Raw genomic sequence first — 22,100 nt, forward strand, 5'->3', positions numbered from 1 at the left:
TAAAGATGAAACCTATTTTTCTATCTCGTTTGTAATCTAAATTTACCTGGTTGCTTCTGAGATGAATTGTGTGCTCAGTTAAGAATTCTGAAACGTGCACATGTCCTCTCTTTCACTCTAAAAAAAAAAAATTAAAAATTAAAAAAAAAAGGCTGCTACTAAAACAAAAACAAATACTAGACCAGAATAGACGGAATAATACCCTCGACTAACTACATCCTGCAATAATTTTAAAGGAAACCCTAGCATAGCTAGAACACAGAGGCTCACCTTTTTATTTCTAGCATCTGAAACTATATTATTTTATGTTGTTTATGTCCACAACATGCAGAATTTGCTCCGTGTTTATCCTAATCCCTTGAATACTGTGTAATGGAAAAGAAAGAGATTTTTTTTCTCTCTTCTTTCCTTTTGTAGCCTCGTCTTGAAGAAATACTGTATAAGAGAAATTTCTTATACTTTATGGTGATTTATAAGAAGCCTACATGCTACATAATCTTGATAATGCATGTTTATCTATGTGTGTGTGTGTGTGTGTAGTTTCCTTAATCACTAATGACAAATTTTGAAAACATTTTCAGTCTATTCAAAATAAGAAAGATACATATGCTTGTATATATACATGTGTGTATGTGTGTCTATTTGTACACATTTTATATATACATGCATATATATTATATATAATATACACACATGTTTTTGAGTAGTTGGAAAAACTTTTTCAAACTTAATTCTTATAATCAGGGAAACTTAAAAGTCTTTCTTTACTGTAAATGGCTCATTTATTTCTGGAATTAAATTTTCAGCACACACACAATAATTGGATATGGTGTCTTCCTTTTTATTGGGGTTTGAATGAACTTTGGGACAGAGGTGTATTGACAGCTCTCCCAGATTGGTAGGAAAAGAATGATCTGGTAAATGATGGCCTTAGACTCTCTGAGACACTCTCTTTCCTCTTCTGTATGGTTTTCTTTGATTTCCTCCACCCACATGACAATGTATCAGTTGTTGTTTGCTCTTTGCATACATTTCTTTCCTTGGCCTTTTATATTTGCATAGTGTAGTTTAGAGCTAGTGCAAAATACATAGCTCGAGGGCTGCGATGTATGGATTGCATTGTGCGCTTCCCAGCACTGTGTCCTGGGCATACAATAACTGCAGTGTGGAGGGGCCTACACGGAGACAGCCCTGGTGCTTTATAAAGCGCCAGTGGTGTGTGGCATCCACTGCAATCTGCCGGGTAAGCAGTTGCACAAATTCCTTCAAGTTGAGAAGCCTCCAGAAATGTCATGTTTTGGCCTCAGTAGTGAATGCCACAAATAACAGCACAGGCTCAGGGGACTTTGCTCAGCTTCTCGGATTCCAGCCTGCCTTCCTTCAGCTGGGTCTGCCGTAGATTTGTTTTGTTTTGTTTTGTTTTAAAGTCCCCAAAAGTTAGTCTTCTGACCCTTGAATAATGTATTAATTTAAACCCAGGTAAATTGCTTATTCTTTTTTTCTCTTTTGGTTAGCTCTAATCTATTATATAGTTTTTTAAAGAAGAAAAAAAATCCGATACCTGGAAAATAGACCAAAGGGCTTTTTTTGTTTAATTTTTCAGCCCATTGATTTTTATATTGCTGGTCTGTGCTATAAGTGGGGTTAGGGAGAGGCAGATGGGGGAGAGAGATTGTAAAGCTTGTTGGCCTTTAATGTAGAAAGTAAGATTTCTTTCTGAAGTGTACTTGACAAATTTATTAACAGTTGTATGGTTTTGGGGCGCCTGAGTGGCTCAGTTGGTTAAGCGTCTGCCTTTGGCTCAGGTCATGATCTCAGGGTCCTGGGATCCAGCCCAACATTGGTTGGTCAGGCTCCCTGCTCAGCAGGGAGCCTGCTTCTCCCTCTCTCTCTGCCGCTTCTCCTGCTTGCGCTCTCTCCCTGTCAAATAAATAAAATCTTTAAAAAAAAACTTGTATGGTTTTAATTGTTAAATTAACTTGATGCTACATTATAAGAGTCGCTATTGATACAGTTTGTAGTCTGTAAAGATTCCAGTGTAAGAAGGGACACAAAGCAAAGGCATGCTTTCAGGTAGCAAGAGGAAATAACAGTGAAACTGCTCTCTTAGTGAAGGAATGCGACGAGTCTATAAACCTCACTGTCCCCTTCTGTATGAAGGTGGGGCATGGCCTGCTCTTGAGAGAAAGAGGCAAAATCGCTTTTCTGCTTTTGTCATTCCTCTAGTTCTCAAGAAGTATTTGGCAATGTTCTAATGACTAAAGAAGAGTTTAAGTGCAATGTAGAATTACGAAGATGAATGTCGGTCTGTGGCTGTTCTTCTCCCAGAATGTAGTTGGCAGTGTGTGTTTGGTTTAGTTCCTTGAGTATCTATAGGTGGTAATGCATGAGCTGGATCCAGGAGATTGCGTAAGACTGCTAGCCAGAGGCTTGAATTCTAGACTCAATTCTGCCAACTTTCTGGTTGGCATTATGGCACCGAGCCATTCCATCCAACGGATATATTTTGGCCAACTAGCGAGCTAGTTACTCCCTGAAATGCTGCCCTAAGAGATGTTAAAGTAAGTAGGACATACTTTTTTGCTTAAAGAATTCAGTCTCCGAAGTATCAAAAGGACTAGAATATAAGAATAAGTACCACAGAAGTGCAGTAAAGTGCTTGAAGGAGAAAGATGAATATTGGGAGGTTGGAATAGGTTTCATAGGGAAGGAGAATTTGGTAGGGTTTTAACAGTTGGAAAAAAATCAAGGTAAAAAAGAAATTTAGAGTATGTCTTAGCCAGTCCACAATCTTCTTTATCTGGGGCAATGCCCCCAAAGTGCTATGACAGCTAGTTGTATTGGTATCTTAGGTGCAGATAGTAAAACAAAATCTCTGTTTTTTTGCTTGGTTAACAAACGTATATTTGTAGTTCTTTCATGCAATGGAATCCAAATTGTTTATTAAAAAAAGTCAAAACAGTGAGAATAGAAAATTGCCAGGGTGCCTAGGTGGCTCAGTGGGTTGAGCATCTGCCTTCAGCTCAGGTCATGATCTTGGGGTCCTGGGATTGATCCCCACATTGCCCCACATCGGGCTCCACGCTCAGCTGAGATTCTGCTTCTCCCTCTGCCTCCCCCCTCCCCTGCTGCTGTATATCCTCTCTCTCTCAAATAAATAAATAAAACCTTAAAAAAATTGCCTTCCTGGATAGAAATATAGAGTACTAATGTTTATGGATATCACAAATAAGAATTCAGTTCTTCAAAAGAAATTCAGGAAATCAGTCTGAAAAGTAGGTTAAACTCTCTCAGTTTTCTCATTTGCGAAATGAGATTGGATGAAATAAGTATGAAAGTTCTTTAATCATATTTAAAAATTATTTTTAGAGCAACTCAGAAAGGTCCTGTGATTTCAGCTGCCTTTTAATAAATCCATATAAAGTGTCAAATACTTTATTAAGCACTTTAAATACACCTCATTTAATTATCAATATTATACAAGGAGTATTTTTATTTTAAAAGAAGAAACTGAGGCATGGTGAAGTTAAGTAACTTGCCTCCGGTTACATAACTGTTACGAAGTAGGGCTGTCATTCAGATCCAGCTCACTGGCATTTTACTGCAATATCTTTTCTAGTAGAGCTGAGAATCAGTGATTGTCCTGAAAGAGGGTACATACCAGAATCGGGAGGGGAGAAAGAACAGTTTCAACTGGCATACCTCCACACATCTTTCTGAGTAACAATTTCGAGTTGTTTGTTGGTTTCTCTCCCCTGAACGATGAGAATTATCCTCTGTGAAGTGTGTTGTGAACAGAGTGAGAGCAAAGAGAAGTTGTGAGCCACTGGGTGCATATCGCTGGCAGAGCGCGCTCAGGCAAGTCTGATTGCACAGGAGTACTTATTAAATGTTCCATCTTATTACATTTTATATGTAGTGTTTACTATGGGATGATCTGATATACTTTTTTTTTTTTTAAGATTTTATATTTGAGAGAGAGAGAGAGACAGCCAGCGAGAGAGGGAACACAAGCAGGGGGAGTGGGAGAGGAAGAAGCAGGCTCCCAGCGGAAGAGCCTGACATGGGGCTCAATCCCAGAACCCCCGGACCATGCCCTGAGACGAAGGCAGACGCCTAACGACTGAGCCACCCAGGCGCCCCTGATATACTTTCTTTATGAGAGAAGAAGAAATATGCTATTTTGTTTGCCTTTTTGAATTAGTTTCCAAAAGCAGACCAGTTTTAGGTTGCTTAAGAGTAACTTCTCTGGGTTTTCTGCTATAATTTACTTTTGTCAATCCTTATTCCTTAGCTCATGTTTCTTTCCCTCTTGTCTTGATGGCTTTACTGTTTCTATTGTTTTTAAAAATGTCAAAACCTTTTGAATATTAATGAGTCAGAATAATAAAATAATGGAAGAAAGTGACTGTAGAGTACTGGATTTCATTTTATGTGGCTAGAGACCCATGGAGTTTCCTTAATTTGAGACCCATGGAGTTTCCTTAATTTAATCAGCCATTATGTCTTTTTTAAAAAAATTTTTAAAGAGTTTACTTTTTTTAGGGAGAGTGATTGTGTTCATTTGAGTGGGGGAGGGGCAGAAGGAGTGGGGAGAGTGAGCATCTCAAGCAGACTCCATACTGTGTGTGGAGCTGGACTCGGGGCTCGATCTCGTGACCCTGAGATTACACCTGAGCAGAAATCAAGAGTCAGATGCTTAATCAACTGAGCCACCCAGGTGTTCCCATTATGTCTTTTTATGTTGCCTCTCACTTATTCTCTGTATTGTTTTCAATTAGAGGGGTTTTTTGTTGTTGTTGTTTTGTTTAAAATTTTATTTTTAAGTAACCTCTACATCCAACCAGCGAGCTTGAACTCACAACCCCGAGATCAAGTATCCCATGCCCCTCTGACTGAGTCAGCCAGATACCCCTTCAGTTAGAATGAGGAGGTCTACATAGACTTCATTCAAATTCTGTCTTCCATGTCTGAAATTCTTTCTTATTTTCCATCTTTCTTTGCTGTGTTCTGGGTAATTTTTTAAGATCCATCTTCCAGGTCACTGGTTTTCTGTGTCAAACTCTATCCATTTGGATTATAATTTATTGTTATAGGTTTTATTTATAGATATTCTGTTTGGTTCTTTTCAGCATCTGCTTTTTGATAGTTATTTCTTGGTATTATATAATATTTATTTCTTTAAACAGGGTAAAGTGTTCTGTACTTGATAATTCCATTATTTACAATCTCTGAAGATCTGATTCTGATACTGCGTCTAATACTCAATAATAGTGATTGGTTTCCTTGTGTGTGCCTTGATTTTTTTGGTTATATTTCTTGAGATTTTGTATCTGGGAACCATTTGCTTCATCCAGACAGCTGGACGTATCCAATTCTGAATCAGTTTAAACCAAATTCTCTTTTTTGGTATTTTTGAATAAAAAAGATAATGGGTGAACTGTGGTGTGTGTGTGTGTGTGTGTGTGTGTGTGTGTAAGTTTAACAAATCATATTAATAGTAATAAAGAATGTTAATGCCAGTCTCCAAATCTGCATGTGGGCCAAATCATGGTAATTTTTTTCTCCCTCCTTTCTTGAGATATGGTCTGTAGAACAGTAATTCTGATGTGGAATAAGTTAGTAAGTGTTGTATTAAAATAAGTTAGTGCTTTATTTAGCCAAATACTTTTGGGAAACATCAGATTGAATGATGGGAAACCAGTTTTTTTCACCATAGAACTTCTCAGGATATCTTACATGCAAACAGGAAGTGTGATGCGTAGTAGTTACGCAGAATTTTTCTTTACCCCACTCTTACTCCCCTTTTGGGGGATGTGGGTATGTATATACATGGAACATCTCATGGGACTAGTGGGACCAAAGGAACATGCTTGCCGACTAGAAGTCTGCATCCTGATACCCTTGGCTTCCCCTTATTGCCTTCTCACTGTCTTCACCTCTGTGTTTATACCACTCTGCCGTACAACTGTGTGTGTGTGTGTGGGGGGGTGCGCTCATGCACGCACACACATACTCATCTTGTATTTAATCTTGCTGAGAGAAGATGTGATTGTATGTGGTAATCTTTATCCCCAGAATAAGATATTGTCTTTGAGTAGAGCTATTGTATGAAGCTATCTCATAGGTCCTTGGTTAGTATTCTTTGGACCAATTGGGCCAGGTAGCTCGTTATTTCTAGAGAGGTAGATTCATAGGACTTTGTTTTCCCTTGGGGACCTCCTTTTTATTTTCTGTCATTTGACTATAAATTTTCCAGGACCATCGATGTCTTATTTATCATTGTTTTCATGATGTCTTAACAGAGGAACTAATACATATTAGATGCTGGATCAGTCTATGTTGAGCCTTTTAGCCTGGCAAGCTCTGGCAGTCATTTGACAGTGGAACAGTATACCTGGCAGGCATACTGTATGGTTTGTCCAAAATGGATGGGTTACTTTTTTTCATCTTACTATATTCTCCAGTGTGTTTTGAAGAGAACTTGGCTCCACCAGGCTCCATAAACATCCAAAAGGAAAAAGAAGGTCTTTTGAATATGCTCTTTCTTTGCCTTGTGACCAAAATAATTTCCTTTCAGGTTCATTTAAAATGCCGCAGTCTTGGTGAAGCTGTGGTTTTTCTCCGACCCTGTTACTCATCTCTTCTTGGTGTTGCCATAGCACTTGGTACATGCATCTTTCAGTACATGTCCCACAGTATTTTTGCATTTTTGTCTTCCAGCCAGACATTGAGTTCGTGGAGGGTAGAGATGCTGAATAGAAGCTTAAGTAATATCTGTGTGCAGTTAAGATCTAATCAAGCATTTAAAATATCTGTTTCCTGGAGAAGGAAAGGAGAGAATAGCAGAGAAGCAATCTGAGCGTCTAGAAGATACTTTGGTGTTCGTTGGATGTGGGCAAGTGAAGGAGCAGCTGCTGACAGGATTCAGCTGGCCGAGTGAGGCACTTGGTTTGGCCCTTTGAATGTACCAGCTCATTGGGTGAATTTGCCCCTCACAGTGAGCAGTGAGATGCTTGTGATTTCCTTTTACAGTTAAGGAGATGGTAACGTGCCCATAGGCTGTCGAAGGAAGGAGGGACTGGGTCTGACTCCAGCCCCTGTATGGCTGCCTCCGTGCTGCCCAGCGTCCCGATGCCAAATTGTGGTGGTGAGCTTTGTGCGTGTTTTTCTCCTAATCCTTTAGGGGAATTCTGTCTGTGAGAGCATGTTTCTATTTTTGAGACGGAAACCAGTGAGAAAGTATGATTTATTAATAAAATTTTACTCTAAGCCTTTATTGGAATATATTTTCTCTTTGAACTGAGGTTTGTGTTCATAGACATTAGTTGTCTTAAATCCTTTTTACCCTAATTTCAAGTATGACTCTTCTTTTGATCCTGTTACATTTCTTCAGGCTATGGATAGCTAACTGGTTTCAGTAGTTAGGCTCATTTGAAAGTAGTTGTCACATAGAGCCAGATGTTTTTAGAAATGAAAGTTTGGGAACTTGATCTGATTAAACGTCAACTTCTTCTATTAGCTTCTGTTGAGTTTTTAGTGTCTTTCTAAATAAGAAGATAATCTTTGCTTTATAGTAGATAAAACGTCCCCTGTGGGTCATTTATACCTCATTGTAAATGCACTGGGGAGGATGTCCAAGTAGATCGATGTGGCAGGAGCCATTGTTGGTTGCTCACTTTGTTATCTCAGATAAGGAAAGTCCCTAATAACAAGGTGGGTGCTGAAATTGTAGCTGTGGTCAGTCATTAGGAGCCTGAATAAGTTAAATGTCATCTCATTAAAAATAAGTATGTTACATAGAGTACACTGTAATGTTTTTTCAGTTGACTTAATAAGTATTTTTTGACCACCTATTATGATGGGCAGTTTTCTACTCACTGGTCATTCAGAAGTGAATAATGTTATTGAAATTGATGTCCAAAAATTCACTAATTCTATCTTAAATTATTGCTTATCTCTAAAATATTCTTGGGGGCACCGACATGGCTTAGTCAGTTGAGCGTCCTACTCTTGATTTCCACTCAGTTCATGATCTCAGGGTCGTGAGATTGAGCTCTGTGTTGGGCTCCATGGAGCCTGCTTAAGACACTCTGTCTGCCTCTCCCTCTGCACCCCTCCCCTGCCTGTGTACACGCACACTCTGTCCAAAAAAAAAAAGAAATTATTTGCTATTATTTGCAACCATATCTCTTCACATCCACTCCAGGTTCCTATAAAATAGAGACCATAGATCTTACTGTACATATAAGAAAGCCAGCTGTCATGCTTTGAGTTCCCTTCTCCTCAAGGAGAATTAACTTCTCCTTTAAAGTTAATTTAAAATACCTCTAAACTCAAAGTTTTAATTATATAGGTTAATAATTGCGTGCAGATCAAATAACGAAATTTAGAACCTTTCATTATAAAAGCTTAAGCCAAAATCTCGTGTAAGCGAAATTAGTCACTTTTCATGTTACAAAACTCTCCAGCTTCTAACAATAGGAGCCAATGTTGATTAAGCAGTACGTGCCACACACACTGTTCTCAGCTCTCTGTATGTGTTACAGCTCATTCAGCACTCTCTGCACCCTGTGGTGGCTTCTATAACCCTATTTCACAGATGTGCAAATGAAGGCAAATAGACGTAAAGTGTCTTGTCCTTGGTTCAGAATTTGTAAAAAATGGAAATGTAGGTAGAACTTTGGCATTTGAAATCCAGAATCCAATACTCCACCTTACTACTCTATTTTATTTACTTTGAATATGCAGACGTATAAACACATATCTATTTTAAATGTACTTAATTTTCTGAATTTCTAGTGATACAGTGAAAGTACAGTGCTTGCTATGTTGAAATAATCTGTTGCTTTTTTCTTCTTGCCTCTACTATTTGGTGTAATTCTATTCTTCTTCTTCTTCTCCTCGAAACATTACTGTAAAAGGTTTAATAATGAAAGTTCCAGATTCTCCTTTGCATGACTTTCAGGCATGAGTTTTCCACCTTTGCTTCCACAAAGGAGGAAGAAAAGGTTAGAGGAGAGAAACCAGCCCTTGAATTGACTTTCTCTGAGACTATCTTTTGCAGTCTCTTATCAGAGTTGTACTTATTTGAAATTGAAATGTCCATTATATCTTATTGCATTGTTTAAGATACATCTGTGGGAGACATTAATTTCCACACAGTGGATGAACGAATGAGTATCCGTTTTGGTAGTGTAAGGGCATTCATCTTGAGAATGAAAATGTCTGAGGGCGTGTTCAATTTTCACTTGAGGTCCAGTGGCTGTTTATATTGATGCGGGGGAAGGGGAGGCGTGTGTCTGACCTGACCTCACAGTTGGGCCTGCCCAGGGGTGTGCATCTTAATTGGGAATGAGTCACCACCTTATATTTTGCCATTGATTGGACAATGACCTTTTCTTCTGTAGCTGTCAAAGGCTTTTACATTTCTGCTGATAGCAGTTTCTTAAATTATTATTTTTTGGATATTTTATTTATTTGAGAGAGAGAGAGCATGACCAGGGGGAGAGGGAGAAGCAGGCTCAGAGAGCCTGACTCAGGGCTTGATCCCAGGACCCCAGGACCATCACCCATGTTGAAGGCACATGATCAACCGACTGAGCCACCCAGGGGCCCCAGCAGTTTCTTAAATTAAAAAACAAAATGCAACAAACTATTTAAAGCAAAAAAGTATGTCATATCCTTGGAGGCAGCTGATTTTATTCTCCCAGTTCCATTACCTGGTATCTTACAATTTTGTTCTGAAGAGTGAATGTCCTACCATTCTCAAGAAAAAGCTTGAATTGAAAGCAAATTTTTTTCTATTCTGCCATATCATGGAACAGAAATCAAACCTAAGTACAGATACGATAAATCATGTTAGGATACAGTGAAGAGTAGGGCCAAATGATTTTCCTGGGGGAGTATACCTTGTAAATAGGACATAAGCCACCTTGAGGAATTGAGGGAGGCAGTTTGGACATACTTCTGTACTATTTTAAAAATAAATGAACTCCTAGCACTTTACTTTTTTGAGTCCTTTTTATATTTTTGTAGAGCAGGGAGTAAAACAGAATATTTGATCATGCTTTTATTCTAGAATTTATGCTTGGTGTATGTAATGGGGGGAGGGAGGAGTCTAAAGTGAAAAGTTATTAATCACTCTTTTATAAAAGATTGGGAAATGTATTTTTATATTACGCTAAATAATGTTATCTGATGTGAAGTCCTTTATTTACAGTACTCATGGAATCTTTAATGCTTGAAAAGTAAAGATACCATTTCTTTTCCCTCAGAAACGTGCTAAAGGACAAGTGTTATTTGACAAAGTGTGCGAACATCTCAATCTCCTGGAAAAGGACTACTTTGGACTTTTATTTCAGGAAAGCCCTGAGCAAAAAGTAAGTGAAATGATTTCAAGTTTATTTGTATCTTCTTAGAAAAATATTATCTTTTTTTCTTAAGCAGTAAAAAATTTTGCTTTCAAATAATTTGACATATTTTATATTCGTTGTAGAAATTTGGTAAATATTAAAGACCTGTGCAGAGAGAATCACCTATCACTTTTTGCCATTGTGTCTATGTTTTTCCACTAATACGGTAAGCAGACAGAATGGAATGTCTTACTCTGTGTTAATTATTAGAGACCGAAAGAACTGAATTAAAAATTTTTATGTTGAATTTTTAGCTCTCGAATTCACCTGTATGCTAGGAATTAAGTATGCCTAAAAAGCAGGGAAGGAAGCATATGGGAAGGAATGTCAAGAGTACCGATGTGTTCTTATCTGGAGGCTTGGGAGAGCGCATTTGCCTTGCTCTGCAGACTGCAGCAGTGTGGGGTGTGTGGGGGTGAATGTGCTCTCTGCCCTGCTGTTGGGTTACTGGGAGGCAAAAAAGGAGGTGGGGTAGACTCAGGTGGTGGATTTGGCTGGCCAGGACCCTGTGCCAACCTGCCTGACATCAAGTGTGTTGAGATTGTTCCGCTCCAGGAATTTCCCAAGACACTAAGCAGGAGCTTCGAGTGCTCTAACGCTTAATGCTAAGCATTAGCATTCCAGGGAATGTCAGGGCTTCTCAGTTTCATAAGTCCAATTAAAGAGAGAACTATTGATCCGTTCTGGCAATTAACCAGATAACCTGCAGCCTTCTGTCTTAGTTGACTAGTTTGGGCATTTCTAACAAAGAACCATCGACTGGGTGGTTTATAAACAACACTGGAAGGCTGGGAAGTCCAAGATCAAGATGCCAAGGCTCAGTGTCTGGTGAAGGCCGCTTCCTGGTTCATATAGGTCGTGCCTTCTGTGTCCTCACAAGTGGAAGGGATGGGGAGCTCTCTGATCCTTTTTTATAAGGGTACTTACTATGCCCATTCATGAGGGCTCCACCTTCATGACCTCATCACCTCCCAAAGGCCCCACCTCCAAATATTGTCATATTGGGGATTAGGTTTCAATGTATGAGTTGGAGGGGGGCCCTCACACATCCATTCAGTCTCTAGCTCTTTCCTCCTTGTTAAGAAAGGACTGTTCTTCTCCTACTTGACTTTGAGTAAGGGGATGTAACTGCTGGAGAAGATACTGAGTGTGGGACTGAAGGGTCAAGGTTTGGTCCTGTTGCACCCTAGAGTGAAGCCCTTTTAGGCCTATTACATTGGCTGTGGACAGACTCGCTGAGATCGTGCTGTCCGAGGGTGCCCAAGCACTGAGATCGTGCTGTCCGAGGATGCCCGAGCACTTGGTAACAGTGAAAGAAGTTACTTTCTTGTATCTAACATTTTGTCACAGTCCATGAACATAGGCGGTGAAGTTTATTTGCCCACATGCTGTCATTGTTTGTAAGTGCTGGTAATGAAATGCAGGGTATTAAGGGTGATAATTACATATAAATTAAGTTTTCTCAATTTGCTTAGTCTTAAAGCTTTGATACTTAATTGGTGGTTTAGTTCCACATTTAAACGAAAGACAATTAAATTGCATGCCTGCCTACAAAATAGTATGTAAATGTTCTTATGAGAATTCTGTTTAGAATACTTTTCTCAGAAGTAGTAACATATTAGATATTCGACTCAATAAACTAGGTGCTGTTTTTATTTATTTATTTATTTATTTATTTTTTTGTTTTTAGACCTGAAATTAAAAGGTACCTTGATAATATTTCTAACCATATGCCCTTCTGCTGGTCCTCAAAACTGTCAGAGAAAGTGTTGGAATTTAGCTATCATTATCTACTTTTTCCTGAGGTTACATATAGGGAGAGTCATAAGAGCATTTAAAATTTGTGAAAGAGGGAGACCATCTAGTATATTGTAAAACACGTAGAAAAACACGTTCTGTTAGTAGGAACAGGATATGCTACGTAAAGACATCTATTTCTGCAGCCCTAGATTTACATAAGAAAGAGTGGTATTTAGATAGTAGGATTCACTAGTTTTTATTTTTATGACTTCCAATATATGTGTCTATATTTGACCTGAACCTCGGACTCTGTTTAACTGCCTACTGGACACTGCACTCAATTGTCTCAAAGCAAACTGGCATTTTCCCCTTAAACTTCATCTGTCCCCTGAAGAGTGGGTATTGGTCCCTTCCACTCCTTTCATTTCCTTCCATTGCTTATCAGTCAAAAAGGTCTGTCTTTTCTTCCCACTAACATCCCTCTCCTAGTTCTCTTGGTCCACAGTTTTGGCTTTGGTTTAGACCCCTGTCCTCGCTTGCTTTGGCTATGTTGTTAGCCTCCTACGTGGATGAACAGTCTGGTCACTGGCCCCTAGGATCAAGCTTCACACTGCTGCTAGACTGAGTTGTCAGGAGTGCTTATGGGATCTTGGCAGTCCCTGGTTTAGCACCATTGAATGGATCCAGTCTTAACCCTCTTAGTATGTATGGTTCACGAGGCTCTACTTCCTTTGTTTCATGTCTCAGTAACCTCCCACATATAGGCTGGATTCACTCCACTCCAGAGTTCTCTCCTAACACGAGCCTGTTGGTCCATGCCATATCTGCTTGAACATGCTATTCTTTACATTTGGAATGTCCTTCCTCTTTTTTTTTTTTTTTTTTTCAATTTGACTGTCTACTTAAGATTTAAGTATTCTACTCTAGGAGATTTACCTTGACCACTTTCCACCACCATTTCTCCTGATCCCCACTCAAGGAGAGTTGACCATTTCTTCCAGCTGTTATCTAGACATTTAGCACAAATCTTATTTGTGTCAGTCTTTCTTCCCATTACTCTAGGAACTTCTTCCCATTACTCTAGGAACTCCATATGCTTTTATCTGTGTAGCCTTGGTCTATCTAGACTTTAACAAAGATTTATTAAATACTGCCTTTGTGCCATCTCACACCTGTTAGGATGGCCACTAGCAAAAATATAAAATAAGAAGTGTTAACAAGGATATGAAGAAATTGGGACCCTTGTGCATTGGTAGTGGGAATGTTAAATGGTGTAGCTATTGCAGAAAACAGTACAGAGGTCATTCAAAAAATTATAAAAAGAACTATGTGATCCAGCAATCCCACTTCTGGGTATATATCCAAACAAACTGAAAACAGGATCTTGAAGAGAGATTTGCACACCCATGTTCATTGCAGCATTACTAACAGTAGCCAAGAGGTGGAAGCAACTCAGTGTCCACCGATGAATGAATTGGATAAACAAGATGTGGTGAATGGAATATTACTGAGCCTTAAAGAAGGAAATCCTGTCACATGCTATAACGTGGATGAACCCTCAGTACATTAAGTGAAATGAGCCAGTCACAAAAAGACAAGCACTGTGATTCCATTTATATGAGGTATCCGTAGTCAAGCTCATGGAAACAGAAAAGTAGAGTGGTGTTTGCCAGGGACTGGGGCAGGGGGAGGAAATGGGGAGCTGTTGTTCAATGGGTATAGAGTTTCAGTGTTGCAAGATGAAAGGGTTTCGAGATCTGCTGCACAACAATGTGAATATAGTTAGATTGCCGAACTGTATACTAAAAACAGTGAAGCTGGTAAGCATTGCCGAACTGTATACTAAAAACCGTGAAGATGGTAAGCACTGCCGAACTGTATACTAAAAAACAGTGAAGCTGGTAAACTTTAGGTTAAAAAAATTCCCTGCATGCAAACCAGGGTCCTTTTGCGAATCGAGCAATAAGTAGGACAAAGACTCCGCCTTCATGGATGTCCCCGCCTGTGTTCCATTTGAGGAGACCGTGAAAAACTGAGTTACGTAGTCATTAAATTTTGATTACTGCTGTATAGGAAAAGGTATTAATGGTGAGGATGGCTAGGAGAGAATGCTGCTTAAGGAAGGAGAGACCTAAAGTGGGTGGGCTTGGGCTGCCAGGGGCCTGGGATGAGGGGGATTTGAGCAGCACTGCTCACCCAAAGCAGGACGTGGCCTCAGTTGAAGTTGTGGTAATGAAAGACAGGTAAATAATTTTTTTTTTTAAGATTTGTTTATTTATTTGAGAGAGAGAGAGAGAGACAGAGTGAGCAGAGGGAGACAAGCAGACTCCCCACTGAGTGCAGAACCTGACATGGGGCTCGATCCCAGGACCCTAAGATCATGACCTGCACTGAAGGCAGATGCTTAACCAACTGAGCCACCCAGGCTCCCCAAGGAACTTTTTCCTTCTTGTCAGAATCAGCTGGGGGATTAATTTACAACTAGGAATCCTATTTTTCTGCTACCGAATCTTCTTTACTGTCACTCCACACATGTACCCACACATGTACCCACCCACTCCCACCACTTAGGCTCACTGGCTATGCCATGGTTTCACTCTTCCCAGTTTAAAAATAGTGCTGTTGCTGTTTATATGTGGGATACTGAAGGATGTTATATTATGGGCTGTGTTAAGTAGGTGGGATACAACCTTATCCTTCACATATTTGGGGACAGAAAATAGATCAACTTTTTGGTCAGTGTCTTAGTCCATTTGGGGTGCTATAACAAAAATATCAGACTGGATGGCTTATCAAAACAAATCTTTCACGTTTATGAAGGCTAGGAAGTTCAAGATCAGGACAGCAGCAAATTTGGTGTCTGGTGAGGATCTGCTTCCGGGTTCACAGACCGTGCCTTCTTGCTGTGTCCTCACATGGTGGAAAGGACGAGGGAGTTCTCTGGAGCCCCTTTCGTCAGGGTTGCTAATCCCAATCATGAGGGTTCCACCCTCATGACCCAGTTACTCCCAAAGGCCCCACCTCTTAGTACCATCACATTGGACATTAGGATTTCAACGTAGGAATTTTAGGGGGACACAAACCTTCTGAGCATAGTAGGCTAATATTATCCAAGTATTTAGGCTTCTACTAATCTTAGTTCAATGACACAACTTAATATTCCCTGTCCTAAATTTCAGCTGGACATTCGTTAGTGACTAGCAGGGGGACGCTTTTAAGTTTTATTAGCTCACAAGGGCCCCAAAAACTTATATTATTGTATATAGGCAAATCCACGAATTTTAGAAATGATATTAGGAGTTCTATATTCACATTCTATCTTAGAAATTGAGAATTGTGACCAGTATTCTGGTTGCGGGCAGGAAAGGGACATTCTGCACAGAAGGAAAGGAAGAGCTCCAGCTATTGTGTGCGTGAGGGATCTCAGGCTGTTTGACAGGCTGGAAGCTGTGGCGGCTCAGGAGTGTCCGTATAGGAGGGCCCTGTGAGCAGGGGGCGCATGGGAAGGAGGAGCTGGGTACTTGTCTTGAGGCTTTGTTTTCTCAGCAAGCACAGGGTGTTAACTTAGATCATAGGCTAATTTCGGCTGGCTTTGTGGGGAATGCTGATGATCCTGGGAAAGCTAGGCAAAGAACATTTTTTGGATGGTCTTGTATCTTGTGCTAAGGAATTTAAACTTTTATCCTGATATGAAGCGTTTTTAGAAAGTGATATGATCAGATTTGCATTTCAGGAAGAGTAACCTGTTGGTGGTGTGGAGGGAGATTATAGGGGACTGAAAGCAGAGACAGGAAGCTCAGTTGTCTAGTCCAGAGGTGATGGAAACTAGGGCAGAGACATAAGGAGGAAAGACGAAGAGACAGAAATACTGAGTAGAGAATGTAGATGACTTTGTGGCCCATCATGTCTGTGGCATGAGGGCGATGGAGGGTGGGGGGATGAGTCCCACGTTTGGGGCTGGGGTCGCCGAAGAGCTTGTTGGAGCCTTTTACACAGGGACGGAGGAGGAGCAGCAGTTTGGGGTTGGGGGCAGAGAGAAAATCTCATTTTCATTTTGCTAAATTGGAAATGCTAGTAGGCTGTTGGCTAGATGATGTTTGGGGATCAGGGAGTAGGTGAGGACTGAGGAAAGTTAACAGTAAAGAATGTGAGAGTGGGATGGGGCGCCTGGGTGGCTCAGTCGGTTAAGTGTCTGCCTTTGGCTCAGGTCATGGTCCTGAGTTCCCAGCTTAGCAAGGAGTCTGCTTCTCCCTCTCTCTCTCTCTGCCCTCCCCTGCTCATGCTCTCTTTCTCTCTCAAATAGTCTTTAAAAAAATGTGAGAGTGGGTAGAAACTATTATTTAAGAAAAGCTGGCTATGAGGAGAAGGACAGGTGGGAGAATGATACAAGAGAATATAGACCAGCACGGTCCAATAGAACTTTTCGTGATGGTGAGAAGTTCTAGACCGGCTCTGTCTGTCTAGTATGGCAGCCACTAGCCACCGATGGCTGTTGATCTCTTGAAATATGGCTGGGGTGACTGAGGAAGTGAAGTGAAATTTTATTCAATAGCACAAGTTTAAGTAGTCTCTTGTGACTGCTGGCTGTTATATAGGACCATGCAGTGCATTTACTAAGGATTTTGGGGGTTGACAGATTTGCTTGGATGGAAAGAACTTTGACTTTGGCTGTGGGAATGCCTGAGGAAAGGGTGAGATTGGAGAGAGAGGAAAGGGATGATGATGGAAGCTTCCAAAGTCAAGAAGAGCCTAAGCCTTGAATAAAGCGGGCAGCCTTGTCCCCTGAGTAAGCTCAGGAGTGGTGCCGCTGGAAGTAAGTCTTTGTCAGGCGAAGGACGGCCTCAAAGCTCTGAGAAATAGAGGGCGGAATGCTCTGCTAAGGGTGACGAGGAGGTCGCAGTGGAGACCCAGAGAGGCAGACGACTAAGGACAGGTATGTGGATTGCTGTTGACCGTCCAGCCGGGATTGGAGATCGTACAGTTGTGGTGGCAACAGAATATATTGGTGTGGACCGTCGGCACCCTGGGTGTAATAGTGGGGAAATGGAATATCGGCGGGGGGTGGGGGGTTCCCAGTTGGGTGTGTTCTCAGTGGTTACGGTAAGATGGACAGAAGATCTAGAAAACTGGAGCTGCTACTGGGATAGTAATCCAGCTGATTATTCACGGGACCCAGGAGGGAACCTAACTGAAGCTGAAATGGGCTCATAGTTGGGGAGAAATTGGCTGGGGCCAAGGGATGAAAGTGCAAAGCAGCTGAAGAGCGGGAGCAGTGAGAATGAATGGGTAGAAAACTTAGAAGGAGAGGAAGAGGTTGTATCTGAGAGGGGGATGATCAAGTCTGACGAGGCAGAGAGCTCTGTGTGATGACAGGACCTTGAGCTCAGCATGAGAAGGGATGGCCGGAGTCCAGGAGAGGCTCAGGGCCTTGAGGCAGAGAGTATTAAGTTATTCAAGTTAAGTATAAAGTTAAGTTTGGAGAGATTCTGTATACGATCCTCACTGACAAAAAATGCTGATGTTAAATAAGGAACTCCTAATTCCTTATTTTACTTTGTAGTTTCTCTTATGCAGTGGGAGATGAAAATGCCCATACAGTTAGACACACGCTGTGTTATCTAGGCTTTAACCGTAGAATATTGAGGGAATAAACAGTGGGGGTGTCCTTTCTGAGATACAAACTTTTCAGAACATGAATGTTCACATGTAATTGGCAGTGTATTTTTCATATATAATCATAACTTCTGCATAATTTTTATTCCTTCTTGCCGATGTAAGCAAAATTCAGTCCTCAAGACATCTAGGCAAGAGAACTCTTATTTTTCTAATATAGATTTGAATGATGTCCTAATTTTTCCACAGAATATTATTACCATTGTATCAACTTAGCTTAATCAGTCCTATTGTGTTTGAAACCCCTGTAGTTTCAATGATAGGCTACTACAGGGTTCAGGAATTTAAGCCGCTTGCTTTTTCATGCTGAATATTATCTGTATTTATAGAAGTTTCAGTTCACTTATTTCAACATAAATTGAAAGTGAGGTAAAGCCATAGTTATTTGTATGAAAATTTTCCAGGAGAGAAAATCTAAACTTTCCTTCAATTTTAGTGTTGTACTGTGAGATCTTGAGTTGGAAGTCTTTCAATTTACTCTAAGTATGAAAATCTATCATTATTAGTGTTAGAACTTTTTAATGTCTCTTGAGAAGTTTTCTGTAAACTTTACTATGGAAAATGCCATTAAAAATATGTGGAACCAAGCAACATGTTACTCGTTTATATATGGAATTTCAAGTTCATATAGTTCTTGTATTCATGTCTAACTGGAACCATCATTAAGGGTTTTGGACTCTCTTTAAAGGGAAAAATATTGTCTTGAATTTTTGATGTTAATAGAGTTTGGCATCTGGCCCAGGGATTATGTTATTTTGTTTCAAACCATATTGAAAGAGGAGCTTGTTAGAAGTGTAGTTGATATCCACAGCTAACTTTATGAAAATTGATTAAAGTGTTTGTCTGATAGCCTGACCATTTCCCTCCAGAAACTAGAACTAAAAATACAAATATTAGACTCTTTGCCATATATAAACTATTCTTTAATAAAATTCTATATTCAGTCCAGTGGCACCTTCTAATCCCACAGGCAGAAGTTTGAATCACGTTCTCCCAGATGCATAGTGAACATTTTGCTGTAACGTGGAAAGCCTGTAACTTTTCTGCTAACGCCAGCATTAGGGCGGTGTTCTGTTAGACCTAATTTAGGCAGAGGTATAATAAAGGGGATCTGCTTCCGCGCTATAAATTCTTAAGGGAAATTGCAGATTTTAGGCAAACTTACACTTTTAACATTTGGTGATACAGGGTCGGGTGAATTTAATGCCTCTCATCTGGCCAGACAAACACCGAGAGTGAGGAAGGCAGGCACAGCTAAGCATTTTGGAAAACTTCCAGCTCTGGGGTCTTAGCATCCAGCCTGAAAGGGAATCAGATGAGGTGACTCTTCCTGGGGGGAAGGAATTTGGAGGTAGATGTTGTGAGGGTGCCGTGGGTCCGGATCTAGGTCTGCTCTGCTCAGCGGCCTGCAGCCCACTGAGGACCGCTAATGGGCTGCTGCAGGTCGATGGGCCTGGCTGCTCCTCTGTGTCAGGTGAAAGTGGTTAGCCCATGGTGGACTAGACTGTAGGGCTTGTCAGTATTGGCTACAGCTGTTTAGTGTGATGGGGCGGAGTTCGAAGACACACCTCTACATAGGTACGTCGAAGGCAGTGATCTGCTGGGGTTTTCTGCAGGGGCTGTCAGCAATAGAATATTTAGCTAGTAAAGGCTGGGTATCTACCTGTCAAGCCAGTTAAAGGACTTGAAAAAGGTCTCTCTACCTTTGACTTTTGGGAAAAGACATTAAAAGCAATCTATGGCTATACTGCTCAAAGGGTGGTCCAGGGGCCACCAGCATTGGCACTACCTAGAATTTGTTAGAAAGGAAAATTCCAGCTCTTTATGGGGGATGTACTGAGTTGTAATCTGCGTTTTGACCAGATCTTCAGGGGACTCAGGTAAACCTTTAAGGTTCGAGAGGCACTGATGTAGGGCATCAGATGTTCTTTTGAGGTGACAGAATTGTAGAAGTTTGGAATGTTACAAAAGCCAAGGGAGTAAGGGGCCCTAGTAAGCCCAAGTGGCTCACGGTTCCAGAGGTGTGCCAACAGCCATAGCCATTTAGGTAGGAATTAGGCCATTCCTTTATGCGTGGACATTTAGACTGTACAGGCTCTGAGTTTTTTCCAAGCACCAACATTGTATGAATCTAAATATAATGATTTGTTATCAAGGTTTCCTCTTTTTCTAGATGTTTTTGTTGTTCGAGGATAATTGAAAGTCATTTTTATTTACCTTTTTTCTGGTAACGGGAATTAGAAATGCTGTAGAGAAGACTTGGTTAACCAAGATTTGTAGTGATCAGGAGTAGGGTAAACGGGAGCTTCTCGAACTGACAGAAGGACTTCAGTGCAAAAAGAAACATGTGTACAGATGTTTGCTTTGCTCCTTAGATTTCTGTAACCTCCTAAGGCAGGTTTTTGTTTTGTTTTTAGCCTTTTTTTGGTGTCATGTATTCCTTTGGCAGTCTAGTGAATTCTGTGGGCTGCTTCTCAGAACAGTGTTTTAACTGTATAATAAAAGTACACAGGCCTATAAAGGAAGCCTATAAATAACATTCCCAAAATATTCATTAAATTTGGGATAATCATCAACATCTAATCCCTCCAGTGATTTCAAAATATTAATTTGCATAAGAGATATTTCAAGATCTGCAACAACTGTTGTGGCATATGGAAATATTTTTGATTCCCACGAGTGACAAAGCTAAAGGTACTGCTGATATTAACCAGGCTTTTTTCTCTTACATTCATAATTGATGGTAATGCTAAATTTGTTAGAGGTTAGTGAAAGTATGATGTATCATTTTCTCCCCCAGCTGATTCATAGTCTTCCAGTTTCATGTTCTAAGATGATTCAATACCACTGGATTCTAGGACCCCATTTTAATTTTGGTTTACTTCTGTTGGAAGCCTATGGTAGGATTCCTTGTAATTTTTATTCCTTGGTTTACCTGATGTTCATTCAGAAAATAAATATGTATTGAGTTCATACTTTGGGTACAGAGTGGGGGTAAAAAGGGGAAGATGAGGAGAAGGATACCAAACTGAGTGAATGAATGTTCCTGCCCTGAAGTGTAGCTGCCCAAATACTGTACTTTTATTTCTAAGAAGCCAAGATAAATTTTATTAAAATCTGTGGATTTTAACTCTTCTTAGTTTTGCATTGTTGCTTGTAACTTAAAGTTTGGGAGACACTGAGAAAAATCCCCATCTTGCCTGATTATGAATTGCCTGAAACTGTCACTTAAAATAGAGATTCTGGGGCACCTGGGTGGCACAGCGGTTGGGCGTCTGCCTTCGGCTCAGGGCGTGATCCTGGCATTATGGAATCGAGCCCCACATCAGGCTCTTCCGCTATGGGCCTGCTTCTTCCTCTCCCACTCCCCCTGCTTGTGTTCCCTCTCTCGCTGGCTGTCTTTATCTCTGTCGGATAAATAAATAAAATCTTAGTAAAATAAAATAAAATAAAATAAAATAGAGATTCTTAGGCCCCTTCCCTGGAGAACGTTTCAGGTGGGCCATAGGTAAATCTGTCTTTTTAACAAATTTGCCAGATGGATTCTTACCAAGCAAAACTTAGTAAAGCTAGATATTATTTTAACACATACATAGACGTGTACAGATTAGTCATACTGGTAAATATTTTCATGAGAAGGGATTGTGCTGTTTAATGTGTTGCCTTTGTTTCCAGGAGGAGTCTTCCCTATAGTAGGACAGCATAAAGGCTGATGACATTATCCAGACAGTTTTCTCTGAGGAAAAGGGGTCTGATTTTCGTTTCATCTGGCCCATGAATATAGTGTGTCTGAGTTGTTATTTTTTGTGAATGGAAATATTCATATAAATATTAACTTCTTTAATGTAGGTAACATATCACCTTTGGAAATATAAAATTGTGTGGAGAAGGGATATATATCAAAGGTGATAGGCCAATTTATCATTGCAGAAAAGCCCATCTGTTAAAGGCACTGGGCAAAGTACTTTGCATTTGTACTTAACTTTTCAGGAAGCATTTGAAGGAATGGTTGAAAAGAACTACCCTATGAGGTACATATTGTGGTCCTCATCTAGAATTGAGCAAGCTGAGGCTTAAGGAAGCCAAAGAATGAGCCCAAGGTCACAGAATTTCTGAAAGCCAGGATTGGACTCCATGTAGCTCTCATTCCAAAGTCTGTGTATGTGGTGGCCAAATCTTTAAAAGAATTGAAATTTTGCACCATAATCTCTCATGGTGTGTGTGTGTGTGTGTGTGTGCACGTGTGTTCCGAGCATGCACACGCATATACCC

General features: G+C 40.3%; 1 protein-coding gene across 36 annotated transcripts in view; it reads left to right on the forward strand.

Annotated features, from left to right (window-relative positions):
* The window catches only part of EPB41L2 (erythrocyte membrane protein band 4.1 like 2), a 205,905-nt gene that overhangs the window by 112,483 nt on the left and 71,322 nt on the right, over positions 1-22,100 (forward strand). For all 36 annotated transcript variants that reach the window (XM_026504797.4, XM_048226044.2, XM_044386324.3 and 33 more), the window contains one exon: positions 10,278-10,382. In XM_026504797.4, the coding sequence (XP_026360582.1) occupies positions 10,278-10,382 (105 nt within the window). The remainder of the gene's footprint in view (positions 1-10,277; positions 10,383-22,100) is intronic.

This window comes from Ursus arctos, unplaced genomic scaffold, assembly GCF_023065955.2.
Source record: "Ursus arctos isolate Adak ecotype North America unplaced genomic scaffold, UrsArc2.0 scaffold_13, whole genome shotgun sequence".
In the NCBI taxonomy this organism is placed as follows: Eukaryota; Metazoa; Chordata; class Mammalia; order Carnivora; family Ursidae; genus Ursus; species Ursus arctos.